We start from the raw sequence: 19,067 nt of genomic DNA, 5'->3' as shown, positions 1-19,067 counted from the left end.
CCATTCTCCCCACGCACTTGCCCCAGTCTCTCTGACCCTCCCATTCTAGTCTCATACTGCTCCTCATTCCCATCTTCTTCTGTCTCTCCCACTCATCTCTCCGTGCTCCATTTCGCAACCTGGGCGCGCTCTCTCTCTCTCTCTCTCTCTCTCTCTCTCTCTCTCTCTCTCTCTCTCTCTCTCTCTCTCTCTCTCTCTCTCTCTCCTGCTCCTGTATTCTTCTACATTTTTCTCTCTGTCCCCCTTGCTAGCCTCTCCATTGTCCATCATGCTGCCTGGTCTCTCTCTCTCTCCCTCTCTTCTCTCCAACTCCCTTGCACTCTGGGCTGACACAGCACCCAGTCAGGTAGCCAAATCAACATAAGAAAGCCCTTCCTGAGGGCCCACCAAGTTCAAAGGGAACACCACCTAGGATATTCCAAAGCTCTTCCTGACTGCCCAAGGGCAAAATACCCCTTAAGATGTTTTTTCTCTTTTCCCTGGTCCAGTACCTCTATCAACATCTCAATACTAGTTATTTTTGTATGGACACAGTAAGAGATAACATTGAGGCTTGTAGGGCAGCTCTCCTGGGAACATCTTGCCACAGACTCATACTACAGCATTCAGGCCAGATTAATCATCCCTAAATCTAGCAGGGTCCAAATCTAGTTATTGCTTTTTTGGATCATGACAGCATTTGTCCATGACCAAGCTCTTAACTTATAGTTAAGCATTATGGTGCTTTGGCCAGGCCCATCTTGATGCCAGGGTAGCACATAGCTTACCGCTTGCCCTGGTTCCATCCAGTCCTTCGTTGGGACCCTGCTTGGGGAGGGGACGGGGGGGGGGGGGGGCGCTAGGATGTAAAGGCAGCTGAGGCTTAGGTGAGAGAACAGATACCCAGGAGAGAAATATCACTGAGGGTCACATCACAAAAGCATGTCTTCTTGTTTCCATACAGAAAGGAGATTGCTCTGAATAACCTATGTGATGGATTTAGGAAGAAGAGAAAAAACAATATTTACAAGTCAACAGAGCACAAAGAAAGAAGTTACAAATAAACACAGAGGAATGGGAGCACTGTGATGGGAGCAACCCAATAAATCTAAACTACCTGAGGCTATGCAGGAAGGACAGAACAGTGTTATCCTACACCCCATGTTCTAATTCAGTTCTTGTTTCCATAGAATACCTTTTATAGTGTTGTAGCTGTGAACCAAGATCTATCTCCATCATTGGGGGGAGGACAATACCCACCTGGCAGTCAGCCTCATCAATGGGGCAGGGTCTTCTCCCACCCAATAGTGAAATAGTGTCATGGAGTAGAATGGAGTGGAATTGGATTCTCAAGTGACTTAATTCAATGGACTTTTTAAATTAGCATCAACTGCAACCTTATTAGTGGTAGAAAGGACTGTGCAGAACCAAAACAGTATTTTAAGATTTGTCCTACTTTCTGAGTTTAAAGGTACTCAGAAAGGCTAGGGAAAGTTAGTGACAAAGGTGAAACAAACGTGCTGCCCTGTGACTCCAGAAGCACAGTGAAGGGCCCTGGGCAAAGACAACATCCTCCATCCCGGGCCAAAGGAAAAATGACCGGTGACGGATGTCAGCGCTTCAGCTCTGGTTTATGTGAGCCTCTTGTGTTCAGAAAACAATGCCAGTGTCTAAAGTTGATAACTGATTGGAAACCATTTTAGGCACTTCAGACCATTTTTATGCATTTGTGTTTGTTAACTTGCGATACAGTAGAAGCTGAAGAAACGAGGTCTTAGTAAAGAGCACTAGCAAATCCTGAACGTCTCCTCTGTCTCTAAGAGTCCCAAGAAAGTTCTCTGCGTTCTTATACAGAATCCTGTGAAATGGCGAGGACTGCCTAGTCCTTTAGAGGACCATCGAAGTCTCTCCTCTGTCCTCAGCTTGAAGGCCATCCTTCAGCATAAGATTCAGTGGCTTAGTTCACGTAACTCAGACTTCTAATCAAACACCTTCCACCCTCAGTATAACTATATTTATTGACTGTCCTCAGAAAGCAAGGTATAGCATCCTGTTTTCCCCTCTCTGCAAAAAAGTACCAATAATTATTAAAAGGCACACTCTGCGAGGGGGGAGGAATGTATCCCTCTCTTAAGCTCCGTTTTCAGTTAAACCTGGCCTGAAAAGGCCTGCTGCTTACTTTGCTTGCTCTCAAATTTCACCAAACAAATCCCTCTTTTTCTTTTCTTTAACATTTCAACATTTCAAAAGCTTTCACAGCTGTTATAGCATTTTATGCATTTACTTAAGCTGTTCTATAAAGAAAAACTTAGAAATTCTATGAGATTTTAAATGGAGCATATTTATGCAAGATCAAGATGTTTTCACTCAAGCGTTCTATGGCTGCTCAGAAATCCTCCATCCCGACAAGAGCAAACCGCATCCCCACACCTTTCTTCATGTTGTTGATTTCCCCTGGCCCATGTATTCGGGACTCAAACCTGAAGCCAACTTTCCCTCACTGGGCATCCAAGACAATGTGGCATACCAAGTTTTAATGTGCTTGTTTGGGATACTCTCCTGTGACAAACCTTTCTTAACCACCACCCCCATATCACCATGTCACCTGCCTACTCCTGAGAAGAGACACTTTCTCATAAACTGGGTTTCCTCCAGCACCTGCACCAGTCAGAGAAACTGAATATTTTGGTACAGGATTATTTGGAAATGTTATCAAGATGAGTGTGCCTCACAAAACTTTAGGGTTTACACACTCACACACACACACACACACATACACAGATAGATTATGATACATATACCTGTTTCTCTTAAATTGAATTGCCATGAGGTATACAGTTACAAAGTTGTTCATGATTGGATTTCAGTCACACAGTGTTCCAACACCTTTACCTTGAACAGTGTAAATTTCCTACTACCAATGTCCCCAATTTTCCCTGCCTTCATGACAAGTGCTCCTGCTTCTCCTCCCCCTCCTCTTCCAGCCTCCTCTCCTCCTCCTCCTCCTCCTCCTCCTCCTCCTCCTCCTCCTCCTCCCTCTCCTCCCTCTTCATTCTCTCTCTCTCCTCCTCTAGGCATTATGGTTTGCAATACAAGTAGGTTTGAGATGCTACTGTGAATATTCCTTTACCCACTTTCAGCACTCAGCTCATGTCTAGAGTGATCATTTCCAGCTATTCATTGTCATAGTGGTCCCTTCTCTGCCCACACTTGTGGCACACTTTCAGCTGTGCACCAGTCTTCCTCACCCTTGTAGGATACTTCAGTTTAGGATCAACCTAATGAAGTTAACACACTTGTTTTTTAATTCTCATCTGAATCACATGGTCTGTAGCCTTGGTCAAGTTACTCTGTTTAGGTTTGTTTCTTTATCCAAAAAGAGATAAATCATTCTTCACAAGTTCGTTAGAAAGTAGTAGTAAGAAACCACTTATTTCGAACCCAGTCTAGTGTCTGGTCCCTAGTGGACTTTGTCTTCTTTGTTATTTAAATCATTCCTCATATTTCTGTACTCCCCTATGCCTCAGCCCAGATTGTTTAGATTGAAATCAGCCTTGTAGCTCAAACTTGATTCACTTACATAGATAACTCTGCAAAATTCCATACTTAGGTTATGAGAGTCTCATGTACTTGAAGTTATAGCCTGCTTCTGAGTCAGTCATTCTGAGAACATGAACAAGTTACTTAAGTAATATGAGACTGTTTATTCAATTTTTAAATAAAAAAATGAAGCATAAAGTATAATGTATTGCTCAAAGGATTATTAGGAAAAAAAAATAAACTGTGCCTATGTCATTTAGAACGTAGCCAGAACTGGTTGACCACTGAATAAATTAAAACCTCTAGAGAATTGTAATAAACTGTTTATGCTTTGGAATTTTGATATTTGATTTTTTATTTATTTGTTTGTTTATGGATGTTTTGTTTGTTTCATTGATTTTGATCTTCCAAGAAGCACCTAGAGGACCCCAGGGCCTCTTTCAGGGATATTGTGCCAACTGGGCAGGACTCAATGTAGGACCTGGATTAGCCTGGCAATGCAAGGGACCACCAGGGCCACACCCAGCAGTGCTGGGTTTCCTCCAGCACTGCACCATCAGGAACACAGGCAAAGAAGAACTTGGGTCATGTGGTATCACTCCACATGACCCATTATGTGGTGACCTCTGCCTGGGCATGGAAGGCAGGTTCCCGTGACGATGGGCTATCTCCCCAATATTAAACTGATCTGACTTCATTGTACTACGTTGTTTAGTCTTGTATTGATTTGGTGGTCACATTCAGTTGGTTATTCCTGGCTCCCTACTCAAGGGTTTGTACGCAGTGATGAGCATCCAAACTGTGTCAGCTGTGCCAAGGCAAGCACCTTAACCTCTTTACTCTCTTCACAGCCCTTGGAAGCTGATTTTAGACAGAGGCCCAAACAAAAATGAGAAGTGAAAAGCTGTTCCTGGCAGAAAGCCAGGAGAGTTTGCCATCACTCAAGCATAGGCCTTCCATATGTGAGGCTCTGGGTTCATACCCCACAAACCAAAAACAAGTTGGGGGTGGGGGGACGTACCAGGAAATGTGTACTTTCTCTAAATGCTAAATGTTGAATTGGAGAATGTGGGTTTTGCTGGGGATGTGACATTTTATCACACCAAAATTTAGAGGCTTGAAAACTACAAAGTCTTTACCACAACCTAAAATTTAGATGCATTGCCACATTATAGTCAGTTTCTTTATCCATTCTTGTCCATCTGGCTAATGTTAAAGCTGAAAATAGTTGGGAGGGCCCACCCCACCCTCTTTAGAGTACTACTTTTTCTCTGAAAGCGGGCAGGCGGTTTTCCAAGACATTCCCACAGAGCTGTGTGGAGAGGGACTCCCCACGCCTTGGAGACGGTCCCGGCTTGGCAGACTCTTCTGTGAGGACTAGATTTGTGGCCTTTATAATCTCTGTGGCACAGCCTTCCTCTTTCTGTGTGTTATTATTGTGTAAGTGCCCTTTTAAAAATGTAAAAGTCTATTCTTTGCAAAAAATAACAGGCTGGGCCTACAGACCTAGTTTGCCCTACAGAAGCAGAAAAGGGACAGAGAAATGAAGACTGGCTTTGATGCACCAGGGTCTCTTAAGGAAAGAAAAAAAAAGCCTGGATCTTGTTGTTATTGCTGTTGTTCATTTGTTTAAATATTCAGGAACTTGTTGGCAAGTAAAAAGTTTTCTTAGCCTCCTTAGGTTGCTCACTACTGAGAAGTAAATAGACAAAGATTAACAAGAGAAGAGGATACATGTTTTATCTAATTTGTATAAATCCTTAGGAGCCTTTGTAAGAGAATAAAGATACATAGAAGTGACCACCTTGGGGATATTTTATTTAAGACAAAAGAAACAATGAATTGTGAAGTACCTGAACAGTAGGCTTATAGGGCTAGTAAACTTTGCAGTGATGACTAGGAAGATAGAGTTTGTAGAAGAAGGTTGGTTTGTACAGAAATTGTGTATCCAAAATCCTTGTCTCCTAATAATCCTCCATTCCCTTCTTCCGGTACAAGGAGGGGACCTTTCCAAGGGAAAAGACACGTGTGTGTGTGTGTGTGTGTGTGTGTGTGTGTGTGTGTGTGTGTGTAAGAGAGAGACAGAGAGACAGACAGAGAGGAGAGGGGAAAACATGTTGAATTTCATCTGCTTAAGATACTAAGTTTGAGACTCGAAAGATAGTGCAGGGGTTAAGGGGTAGGGCACTTGTCTTGCTTGCAGCTGACCCTGGTTTGATCACCTGCTGAATACTATCCCTTGAACATTGCCAGGAGTCACCCCTAAGCACCTTGAGCACTGTCAGGAGTGACCCCCCACCAAGAAAGATAATGACCGTGATAAGGTGCCATACCGGGGATAGTGTGTCGAACTCCATAAAATTAAAGTCATTGCTTCTATGCTAGTACTCTATTTTCTAGTTGATGTTTTAATCACTTTACAGTGGGACCTCATCTCACTGCTGTTTTCCATTGGAAACTGATGAGGAACATAGAAAAGCAGATGGAGCACAGACTGTAGAAATGAAAAACAGAGAAGAGATCACTGTGTGAAAGAAATATTTAATCATAACATGAAAAACTCACAGTGGCAACTTTTCCATTATGTTAAATTTTACTCATTTCTATGCATTCTGGGTATGTGTTTAAAAACAAAGGTTGTAATTTTCCATCTTTATGCCCATCTACCATGATTTTTTTTTTTCAATTTTGTCTTTCGTAGGACTATGACTTGAGCCAGCTTCAACAGCCTGATACCGTGGAGCCTGATGCTATTAAGCCTGTAGGAATTCGCCGGCTAGACGAGAGACCCATCCACGCTGAGCCCCAGTACCCGGTCAGATCTGCAGCCCCGCACCCTGGGGACATTGGGGACTTCATTAATGAGGTAGGAAAAGATACTCCCTTCTTTATGATGATTGTTTCTTTTTATGGGGAGAGGTACCTCACAAGCAGTACTCGGGGGACTTAGTGACTAGAGTCCCGGAATGCAGAGCTTCTTGGGGCCAGCAGTGACAGGGACCATCAACACTGCCAGCAGCACCGTGCCCAGAGGTTCTGGGAAGTGGTGGTCACATGGGGACAGGTTCAGATTTGCTGAGCTCCGGGCTATGTTCCTGCTCCTACATGGGCCTTTTTCTGTTGCTGTTCGTTGCTCCATGTTTGTCACAAATTACTTGGACTATTCATGTAACATTTATTATGTTCATTGGAGCATACTTGTTTTACTTAAAGTTATCCGTGTGAAAGCAAATGTGATGTAAATAAAAAGCAACAGATTTCAGTTGCTTGGATCAGCCAAAAAAGAGATCTGTCATTAATACTCTGTATTTGTAATTGACATTAATATATATTATCAGTATTAGTCACACTATCTCCAATAAGGATGTTTTCCCCTAGATTACACGTAATAAATTGACTAATACTATTATAGTGTATTCTAATTTCATTTATTAGCACTGATAAATGTAATAATAGTGTGCTTTCTATTTTTTTCCACACTTTGAATCCCATCCCACAAATGGTGAGAATTCAGAGCCTGTTCAATGACTAAAGAGGGCTATGAAATAAGATTAGTAGGAAGAGCAGCGAAATTAAATATTTTGTAAGTGATTTAAATACTTGTCGAGTTGAGGAGTCTTAAGAGCTTCTATAAGAGGCCGCTAATTCTCTGTTGAATGTTACATGTATGATTTTCATTATCAAAATTATAATGGCATTCTTTTATTTTACAACTGACCAAGAGTTCTGCTATATCTGATATACTTAAATTTTGAAGTGAACATTTTTTTTCATCATTTCTAGTCTTAATCATAGTTTTGTTTTGAGGCTTTTATTGGAAGCATAAGTAAGCAATGAATTTGGTATCAATTTTGACTGTGAATGTATGCCAAGATGTCTATCCTCTGGCCATACATATTCTACCTCAAGGTCAGAAATGGTCTCATGCATTACAAAGGACAATCTATCAGTTCAGGCCTGGGGCGACACACTTAGGTCTTAGTCTGGGGCGATAGTACAGAATGAGAACACATGTTTTGCATGTGTCCAAGCCAGATTCAAACCCTAACACCATATGGACTGCTAAGCATCAGCTAGCATGGCACTAGATTACCCTGACCAGCACGACTGGGGTATCCTGGGGGTTCCCCAAGCCACAGAACCCAAGGAGCACCTCATCCTTGGGGTCTAGCACTGGACCAGTTGATGGAGAACTTCTGGGATTGACATTAGGTTCCCCTGAGTACCACTTGGGAAACCAGTCCCTGCCAAAGTCTCTTATTCTATGTAGGTATAATTAATCTACCTTACGATAGCACAGCGGGTAGGGCGTTCGCCTTACACGCGGCCAACATGGCCGACCCGAGTTCTATTCCTCCACCCCTCTCGGAGAGCCCGGCAAGCTACTGAGAATATTCGATATGCCAGACACAGTAACAACAAAGTCTCCAATGGAGACGTTACTGGGCCCGCTCGAGCAAATCGACTATCAACAGGAGGGCCTTTACCTTTTTACCTTACGTTTATAGATGCACTTTGGTTTCTTTTTGAAGTTTTGCAACAAAGTTAGAATATTTATATCTTATAAATGCATAGCTGTCTTCATAAAAAAAACATGCTGCTCTCTGAGCTTATGTATTCACTCCTGTTAAATAGGTAATAGGTTAATTTGTAGTAGGCATGATTTAACAGCAGATAAAAAGCAAAAACAACAGATTGCCAGTAACTTTTATCTAAAAAAAATATGCCTTGACTTTTCCAGCTTCTTTATATATAGGCCAGCTTAGGGAAATGTGCAGGAATTTACACATATGATAGATCTTTTGAATATGTAGGAGTGCCTGATGATTTTACTTCTGATTTGGCTTTCACTATCATGAAAAATTGTTTAGTTATCCCTCTGGTTGTCAGGTTTCAAGATATAATAAATCTTTCTGATGTAAGAACTAGACCTTTTTAAAGGTAAGAGTTTTGGCTTCAGTGTAATTCACTAGATTCTTTGCTGAATGCTTCTACTGTCCCTTGAGTATCATTATTCTGTGGGATTCCCTCCCATTCATGCTCTACTCTTAGCGATAAGATTTATGCAGTAAGTGAGAGTTACCAATCTATCCCTAATCCCATCCCTGCCCTCTTCCCAAACTACACCCCTTCTTATACTAAGCTCGACTGAGCTATCAACAGTTCCTCAAAGGCACCACACTTTAAATTTCTTTTCATTTGTTTCTGTTCTCAGAGATTTACAATATTGTTATCATGCTATTAATTATAAGGCTTGCAGTACCTAGGATTAGGTTTTATTAGGAGACAGCTGTGCTTCTCTGTTCATTGTAGCACTATTTACAATAGACAAAATCTGGAAACCATCCAACTGTCTGAGAGAAGATGACTGGTTAAAGAAAGTGTAGTGTTTATACACAGTTGAATGCTACTCGGGTATAAAAAATGAAATCCTGCAGTTAGCAGCTATGTGGATGAAACTGGAGGGATAATATTGAGTGAAGTCAGTCAAAAGGAGAGAGCAGATATGGAATGATCTCATACATGGGACATAAAGAAGCATAGCACTGTACTGTAGCACTGTCCTCCTGTTGTTCATCGATTTTCTCGAGTGGAAACCAGCAACGTCTTTATTGTGAGACTTGTTGTTACTTTTTTTGGCATACGAATACATCACTGGTAGCTTGCCAGGCCTTACTGTGTAAGCAGGATACTCTAGGTAGCTTGCCAGGCTCTCCGAGAGGGGCAGAGGAATTGAACCCTGGTTGTCCACGTGCAAGGCAAAAGCCCTACCCACTATGCTATTGCTCCAGCCATAAAGAAGCATAGTAAGGAATAATAAATGGCCAAAGGCAGCAGAACCCAAGAACTGAACTTACTGTAGCAGAGAGCCTGAGATAGGGGCTGAGGAGGGAACCTTAAGACAGTGGTGAAGGGAAGGTGACACTCTGGTGGAGAGCATGGGGACAGAACACAGTATACACCTTATCATTAATAGTCTCATAGTCATGGTGAATAAACTCTAGCCCTAGTATTATATTGTGAAAGCCTCAAGTAGTATTGTTAATTACAGTGAATAAACCTTAATCCTAGGTATGGTAAGCCTTATAACTACAAGTATAATAATAGTATTGTAAATCATCCCATACTCTTAGCTAGCTCCTTTGCCAAAGATTAACTGGTGTCCCTGGTCTTGTCTCTTAGCTCTTAATACTGTTCCATTGGCCTTAGGGTTTGCCCTTATTCCAGTACCACACTGTCTTTTGGTAGTATAATTTAAAACTACAAAAAGTAAAGCCTCCCATCTCTTTTTTCCTAGGATTGCTTTCACTGTTTGTTGTGGGGGGAGGGGGGGATGGTGTTAATACTCCATTTAGTACTCTATGTAAAGCTTGTACAGTAATGTGGCAAGTTACTATGGCATTTCTGTGTGCAGAGAGCAAAATAGATGAGAGAAATATTTTTTTCAGAAATCTCATTCACAAATGCTCCTCAAAAATATATAATACCTGGAAATCAGCTCAACAAAAGACATGAAAGAAAACTATAAATTACTGCTGAAAGAATAAAATAAGACACAAGAAATGGGCACTCATCATTGTTCATGGATGTTCATGGATTGGAAGGATTAATATAGTCAGAATGACAGACCTTCCCAAAGTACTATACAGATTCAGTGTAATTCATATAAAATATCCATGGCATTCTTTGATGGAAATAGATCAACTACATCAATATTCTGTTTATCACAGCAAATCCAGTGTTACATGGTAAAATTCAGATCACTTTTAACTAGTATGGCACTTATGGAAAGGCCTTGCTTTCTTGGCTGTAAGTGAAACATTCACTGAGACATCAGATTCAATTCCAACATCTCTCTAAGGAGACTATTTTCATACTTCAGGGTAAATCCACACATTCCTTATCCTTCATCTACCATAACCCTCTCTGCTGGGATAAAACTATCACCCCATCCTTGTTTCATGTGAACGTGTATATGCTCTCCAAGAAGATTATTTCTTATCCTTTGCATATCCTCAGAATTTACTATAATGTCTTGCTTTAAGATTTTGTTTGTTTGAAGAGTCCAAATATGGATGCAAAAAAAATGTAGTGCATAAAACTTAGTGTATTTTGGATGCCCTAATTAGGACTTATCAATGCCCAAGTTAGAAAGTTTATATTTCTAGTGCTGATACATTCATAAAACAATGATATTGTCTGTTTTGAGTTGTGTTTTAGTGTGTGTCTTGACCTTGTGTGTGTTTGCAATTTCATTTTTTTTTTTTTGCAGTAACTGGGCTTAACAGTAAAGAGAGGAGTCCAATGCTTACTTAATAAGCTATATTCAGTTACCCTTCTCTTCTCATGCCATAGTAACATTTCCCACTTGTAACTCCTTTCTAAAATAATTCCCAGATGCATTGCCTTACAAATGACTCAAGACCTTAATGAATGAATTGTTACATGGCCGACTTTGCTCCAGACAATGTGCAAATTAACTTGCAGGATACAATCAGTTGATAATTTGAAATTCCTCTTCATTTGTTAAGGCTCATTTTAAAATCATCGATCTGGGCCTGAGATCGTTTTTTTTTAATAAATAATTATTGAATATCTATTTTGTGTACATAATCGAGCCAGTAGTATAAATAAGAAAATAGGCTAAGCATAGATGATTTTCTATGTGCCTTCCTACTTTGCTACCACATACTCTTTGTAATGGGAAGATATTTAAGTATTGGGAACCTTTTGACTTGTACACAGGACATCTGTTGGATCTGATTCTTCTCACTGTAGCTTCATTTCAGAATCTTCCTCAACTCGTATTTTCAGGCAATCTAGAGAAACTATTTGTAGTTTTCCTTCTTGCTTATAACTCTATGTCAGAGCCTAATTCATGCCCTTCCTTCTGCTTGGAATGCCCTTCCACCTTTATCTTGGCATTAAATCGTGTGTTGTCTTTACAAGCACACAGAATGTGCAGGCACATGGAGTGGGTTAATGCCACCCTGTGACATCCCATCATACCTAAAACTCTTACTCCATTAAGTTCCCATCTGCCTGCAAGGAACCCTCGTATAGAAGACACCCCTATCAAGAGAAGAAATGCTTCCCTTGTATTGGGACTGGTAAGGAGATGGTAAATTGATTGGTGAATATCTGACTGCATAAAAGTCTTACACTTAGGAAGCATTTCCCATAAGGCTACTGAATGCATAAAATTTAATGTGATTTTAGCATAAATTAATTTGTGAAAGAAAAAAAGATAAAATGTCTGTACCATGAAATACCCTACAATTTGGAGTAGGAAAAATTTCAAGAGGTTAAGATGTCATAGAGAACAATTAAAATGGGGGCCCAAGGGTATGAAGTCAGTTCTCTAATACTCAACAAGGAGACAGATGTCTTCCTCCTTTGAGTAACATCATGGGAATGAAACTCTCTAGCAGCCTAAGCTGGACATAAGCACAGTAGAGAGTCTTCAATCTCAGACATCTGTAAGATGTACTGAATATCTTCATATAAACTGAATATATATACTTGATGGTACCGAGGAAGAACTCAATCACATTTATAAACATATTTGAAATATAGACAGATTTATTTATCTTCAGGTCTTATTTGATTTAGCATAGTACCAAATGTTCCAAATTAAGAATAATATAGTAGTGATTATAATTGGGGTGTTTTCATAAATGTAAGGAAGAGATAAGCTTATGAGAACATTTTAATTTCTTTATTTTAGTAATGAACAAATGTTGCCTTGAATATCAAAAATGATCATTTATTTCAAATCTGTATATAGAATGAAATAAGTCATACACTTTTAAATTTCACCTACAGAATTTCATTCTATTTTGTGGTTTTTAAACATGACCTTCAAAGGGGGAAAAGTTGAAACAAATTATGTTAATCTCAGTCTGACAGTAGATTTAGCATACCTTCAATAACTTTACTAATCCTGTATATTTCTTTATCTCATAAGTATGAAAACCAAGGTCATACTCTGTTAAAAGACAGACTTTTTTCAAGACTGACTTTTGATTAATATCACTTTAAAACTGTGGAAAGTGCTTTCAGAATAACTTGCTTAAAACTGCTAAACTTTAAAACTTTTTTCTCCTACTAATTAAATATAATTTGTCTTTAAAAATGTCTTTGTGCATTCTTCTACAAGTTGGGCACTTTAATTCAACTCCAGCTGCCTTGCCTTATAGCTATGTTACTTTTTTCAAAAGTAAAAGCCTTTGGATTTCAACTTTTTAATTTATACTTCTCTTTATTGATGTAATAGGGATATGTTAGAACCTTTTAGAGAACACTAAATGAGATAATACATGTAAATTGATTGGGACATTTTCCATAGCTTGTCACAAAATTTAAAAGTCTCTCAATTATTAATAAGTATAAGATTAATCATTATTGAAGATACCTTTCAGAAGTGAAAACTTTCTACTGCCTCGTAATAAAACAGAAAGCTCTTCTTCCAAAAACAATTAATCTTAAGTGAAAGAAAACTCATAGAAATTAATGTAGTAAGGCTGACATTGACAAGACATAGAATTCTGCTATAATTATACACATGACATACTTCTATGTACTCATGTCTTTTTATGTGCGTTTGGTTGTGAGTTTGATGGTGAGTTTCTTTTGCATTCTATGATTAGGTGGTAGACACTTATCAGTGTCTGGTGGCTCAGGAGATCATATGGTGCTGGCTATTACTCTCACTTCCGCGTGAGAAGTATGCAAGTCAGCCCCTAGAGATGTCACCTGGCCCCTCCCACATAATCTTGACCTTAGCTGCTTCTGAAAGATGTAGCTTTAAAAGTAAATAAGTTTTGAGGTGAAAGAAACCATGTCTGGGACAACAATGCAAGCTTACCTTCTAGAATTCTTGCTGGTACCAGGTAGTATATTGGACAGCAAGATATAAGATGAATACAAAGAAGCACAGCAGATAGGATCACAATGTAACATAACCAAAGCACAACAGTAAAAGTAAAGGGGACCAGAGAGACCTTGGAGATCACTCTTACTCATGGTTGGAAGAGAAAAGTCATACAATTTAAGTGACATCACTAATGGACTGGATGGATGGATGGATGGATGGATGGATGGATGGATGGATGGATGGATGGATGGGTGGATGGATGGGTATATGGATACTAATTAAATGAAAAATGTGACAGGGTCAGTACTTAGCAGTGATTTCAAACAGTCAGTACTTAAGCAGTGATTTAACTAGCAGCACTAATAAACTGCAGGAAACTGACTTCTTTTAAGTTGGAAGATTTGAACAAATAATTTGGTAATGATTTTAGCTGGTAGAACTAAGAATAGCTAAAACAGAAAATGTGGTAAGCAGAGTAGGATCACTGAATGCTGCTCTAAATGGTTTGGTCTGAATTCTGTAAGGTACCCAAACATTCAGACACTGAAGAGCATCTGTCTCTATTTTTTTCACATCTTTTTTATTATTTATTATAAAAGTTTTAATCAAGAATGAATTCTAGGGTCTGGAGCAATAGCACAGCAGGTAGGGTGTTTGCCTTGCACGCGGCCAACCCGGGTTCGATTCCCAGCATCCCATATGGTCCCCCAAGCACCGCCAGGAGTGATTCCTGAGTGCAGAGCCAGGAGTAACCCCTGAGCATCGGCTGGGTGTGACCCCCCCCAAAAAATTTTAGGGCTGGTCGGTAGGTACAGAATGTTGGACTCCTTCCTTCCTTGCATACAATTAACCTAGATTCTATCCCCAGCCCTGCATGTGCCACCAGGTGTGACATAAAAAATAAAACATTAAAAAATAATTCTAATGTTAAGGAAATTTTTAATAGACCAGTCAAAATTATCTTTCACGACCCAAGGGGAGCACCTCCTAAACAAGGACTACACACACACACACACACACACACACACACACACACACAATCAAAAAATTATTTCACTTGATAGAAAAAGAGAAATAGTACAGTGGACTAGAAGAGCAATTCACTGTGGTCAAGCCAAATATAATGTTCTCAGGGAAGGCAGCCACTGAGACAATAGAAGATAGGATGTGGGAAATGGACCTTTTCATCTTATATCTCCCTAAAATATGTAGCAAGCCTCATGAAGGCTTGTCTCCACCCAGAAAACATCAGAAATATCTAGGATCAGAAGTCTATAAATACAAACCAGCAAGAATCTAGCCAGAGCCACAGCTCTTTCATTTGACAGAGGCAATACCAAATATATGTGTGTGTGTGTGTGTGTGTGTGTGTGTGTGTGTGTGTATAATACCAATTTATGTACAATTCAAGATCGCCAGAAAGTAAAACTAGCACATACTTATCTAGTTTTAGTCAAACCTGGGAGGAAGTGAGAAACACATGCAAGTGGCTTGCAGCTACCTCTCGTCATGTGAAGGGCTGTCCCCACCCCAAAATAAAGAAACCCCATAAGGGAGGTCCATAAGGTCATGTGACCCACTGGATTCTTTCTGTGCATTCACTCTGGCTGCATGCCTGTTCGGTCTCTTTCTTAGTACTTGACAATGATCATTTTAGACTGATCGAAATAATACCAAAGGGTTATATATCCCTTATCCAGAAGAATCATATTTTATTCTCTGATGAAAACTGCTATTCTGGTAGAAGGAGCATACAGTATTTAACCTTCACCCTCAACAGGCAGCTTGCCCAAAAACTCTTGAAAAGTTCAGTGGGTTTGGCCCTTTAAAATTATTAAAACCTAGATAGTGCAATGCTCTAGCATAGTATGGTGTTCCCTAATTTATTATATAGCCTTAATCTCTTTCTTACTCATCCTCTCTCTTTTTCCTTTGGTACTATGACTGGCATCGCACACGCCCAGATGTGGTACTCGTTGGGGGTCATATTTCTGATTGTGGTTCTTGCACACACACTCCCATTTATCTGTGGAGCTCACACACATCCTGATCATAGTGCTCACTGAAAGTCTCTGTGATACTAGCTGACATGATCACCACGAGTTGTACTCACCCCTTATTTTTAGTGGTGGTACTCATCCTTCAGTTGTGATGTTTAAAAAGACCTCTGTGTCCAAGACATTGCACCTGCTGATACTGAGCCACAGACAGAATCCCACCCGTGCTGGTAGCAGCATAAAACTCATGACCTCACACTGGCAAAGGGGCAGTTTTAGCCATGGAAAAATCCACCAGTCCATCTAGCCTCTTTTTTAAAAAAAAACCAAAATATTAACAGATTTTAATATGAATGCTATATTCAGAAATCCAAGGTAGAAGCTAAAATAAAAATTTTTTAAATGAGCATTTTTGATGTTTCCCTGATGAGTTTGGGAACTATATTACCATCAGTGTTATATTCAGTTAGGTGGTTTAAAAGTCAGTGACGATTCTCAGGTCCTTTTACTTACCTGTGAAGAAGACAGTTTACAGCAGTTTTTCCTAAGTCAGAGTAAAGAGATGAGCATTGTTTTCTCCACTGAAGCCAGACACTCTGGACATTGATTCTTCAAAGCTAATGTTAGTCTTAACCTTCCTGTATCTCCAGCATGGTGCTGAACACATTAGGATTGGGCTGATCTCTGCATATATGGGTCTTTTTTAATTGTGTATTGTGATAAAGCAGATAACCAGAACACAGTGACCTTGGTTATTGCCTGTGTTGTCTGTATTATAATTATTATGTTGTCTGTATCATAATTCTGAAGCTTTACTGGATATCATAATAAAAATAATATCAGGCCAGAGAAGTACTGCAGAGAAGTATGGAAGGTGCTTGCCTTGATGCAACTAATTTGGGTTCTGTCCTCAACACCACATGTCTTCAGAGCCCCAGCAGGTGTGATCCTTGAGTCCAGAGCCAGGAATATGCCCTGAGCATTACTGGATTTGGAAAAAAAGAAAAAAACTACAGCATCAATATAATCAGAAGAATATTTGTCAGGACGGAAGCAGTAGTACAACAGGGAGGGTGCTTGGTGTGCACGCAGCCAACCCAGGTTCAATTCCCCCTCATCCCATATGCTCCCCCAAGCACCACCAGCAGTAATTACTGAGTGCAGAGCCAGGAGTAACCCTGGAGCATTGCCAGGTGTGACCCATAAAGCAAAAATTAAAAAGAATATTTGTATATTTGTCATTAGGGGTCCATTCTCAGAGTAGTTTTCTCTCAGATTGTTTTCTGTGCCAGTTCTTATATAGACCTAAGTTAGTTCTGAACTAAGTAAATCACCTATTGCTTAGTTTGCAGTTGCTAGATATTTTAGGAAAGAGGATAGATGCTGGGGTGTGGGAAATAACACATAGGGCTAACACATTCTGGCATGTGGAAGGCTCAGTTTTGTTTCATGACACTACATGGTCCTCTGAGCACAGATGGGAGTAGCTCACCTGCCAGAAGTGGGAAGAAAGAAAAAGAGAGAGAGAGAGGGAGGAGGAAGGGATGAAGGTTTCTTACCCCTTCAGAGTATTTCAATAGCATAGTTCAACAGTAATTGCTCATTCAAAAGTCGTCTGACCCAATTTCAGTCATAATTGTCCTTCTGTCCTTCTTAATGTTCATTGAATGAATGAGTGAATGAATTTATTTTTTGATAATCACTGATAATAAGTTTAACTGTGTATTTCAATATTTTACTTATCAGCTCTATTGTAATCTGATTTCCTTAAGCTCTTCCCTTTTTGCTTCAAGCTGCTTGTCCTGTCCAATATAGCATCTATTTAACTTCCTCCCAATGTATATCTTTGCCTTGTTGAGCTAGACTCATGGGGTTCTTTCTTTGCAGGGGAAAGATATAAGTTAACTTTGGTCTAACTTACACACCACACTTGATAAACCCAATTTCTATGACTTAAAAATTCTAACGAGTATATTTTTTGTCTTTGTCTTTCCAAATCGTAGGGCCTTAAAGCTGCTGACAATGATCCTACAGCTCCGCCATATGACTCCCTCCTAGTCTTTGACTATGAAGGCAGTGGCTCCACTGCCGGGTCCTTGAGCTCCCTTAATTCCTCGAGTAGTGGTGGCGAACAGGACTATGACTACCTGAACGACTGGGGGCCGCGCTTCAAGAAACTCGCTGACATGTATGGTGGAGGTGATGACTGAACTTCAGGGTGAACTTGGTTTTTGGACAAGTACAAACAACGTCAACTGATATTCCCAAAAAGCATACAGAAGCTAGGCTTTAACTTTGTAGTCTACTAGCACCGTGCTTGCTGGAGGCTTTGGCATAGGCTGCAAACCAATTTGGGCTCAGAGGGAATATCAGTGATCCAATACTGTTTGGAAAAACACTGAGCTCAGTTACACTTGAATTTTACAGTACAGAAGCACTGGGATTTTATGTGCCTTTTTGTACCTTTTTCAGATTGGAATTAGTTTTATGTTTAAGGCTTTAATGGTACTGATTTCTGAAACGACAAGTAAAAGACAAAATATTTTGTGGTGGGAGCAGTAAGTTAAACCGTGATATGCTTCAACACGCTTTTGTTACATTGCATTTGCTTTTATTAAAATACAGAATTAAACGAACAAACAAAAAACTCATGGAGCGATTTTATTATCTTGGGGGATGAAACCATGAGATTGGAAAATGTACATTACTTCTAGTTTTAGACTTTAGTTTTGTTTTTTGTTTTTTGTTTGTTTTTTTTTTCACTAAAATCTTAAAACTTACGCAGCTGGTTGCAAGTAAAGGGAGTTTTCATATCACCGATTTGTAGCAAAATTAAATTTTTTCATAAACTAGAATGTTAGACACATTTTGGTCTTAATCCATGTACACTTTTTTATTTACTGTATTTTTTCCACTTCACTGTAAAAATGGTATGTGTACATAATGTTTTATTGGCATAGTCTATGGAGAAGTGCAGAAACTTCAGAACATGTGTATGTATTATTTGGACTATGGATTCAGGTTTTTTGCATGTTTATATCTTTCGTTATGGATAAAGTATTTACAAAACAAAGTGACATTTGATTTAATTGTTGAGCTGTAGTTAGAATACTCAATTTTTAATTTTTTTTTAATTTTTTATTTTTATTTTCTTTTGGGAGGGAAGGGAGAAAAGTTCTTAGCACAAACGTTTTACATAATTTGTACCAAAAATGAAAAAAAAGGGAAGATAACGAAAGAAAGGGGTGGTCTGACACTGGTGGCACTAAGTGTGTGTTTTCTAAAAAAAAAAATGGGGGAGGGAAAAAGCTTTTAAACTGGAGAGACTTCTGACAACAGCTTTGCCTCTGTATTGTGTACCAGAATATAAATGATACACCTCTGACCCCAGCGTTCTGAATAAAATGCTAATTTTGGATCTGGTGACTGGTTTGAACTTTTTCTTTTCTACTTGAGTTGTTTTGAATGTTGTGAAAATCCCAAGTACTGGAGTTTTGCTGAGAACAACAGTACCAAAAAGTATGTATTTGTCCTTGCACCATTCACCATTAAAACTGTTAGCATGGCAGCCCAGTGCAGTGAGCCACAGAGAGAATTGTTGTGAATCCTGTTGTCCTCCTAGAAAAAAAAATCAAGTAACACATCTAGTAATACAGGAATAGATGATGCCTTAA

At 39.5% G+C, this 19,067-nt stretch overlaps 1 protein-coding gene across 1 annotated transcript in view; it reads left to right on the top strand.

The window, feature by feature from the left end:
• Positions 1 to 18,816, top strand: part of CDH2 (cadherin 2) — a 237,457-nt gene extending 218,641 nt beyond the window's left edge. Inside the window, exons 15-16 of the mRNA XM_056138030.1 lie at positions 6,221 to 6,385; positions 17,397 to 18,816. Coding sequence (XP_055994005.1) covers positions 6,221 to 6,385; positions 17,397 to 17,603 — 372 coding nt within the window. The 3' untranslated portion in view covers positions 17,604 to 18,816. The remainder of the gene's footprint in view (positions 1 to 6,220; positions 6,386 to 17,396) is intronic.
• Positions 18,817 to 19,067: the final 251 nt, after the last annotated feature.

This window comes from Sorex fumeus, unplaced genomic scaffold, assembly GCF_029834395.1.
Source record: "Sorex fumeus unplaced genomic scaffold, SorFum_2.1 ptg000128l, whole genome shotgun sequence".
In the NCBI taxonomy this organism is placed as follows: domain Eukaryota; kingdom Metazoa; phylum Chordata; class Mammalia; order Eulipotyphla; family Soricidae; genus Sorex; species Sorex fumeus.
This window is presented reverse-complemented; position numbering and strand designations above follow the sequence as displayed.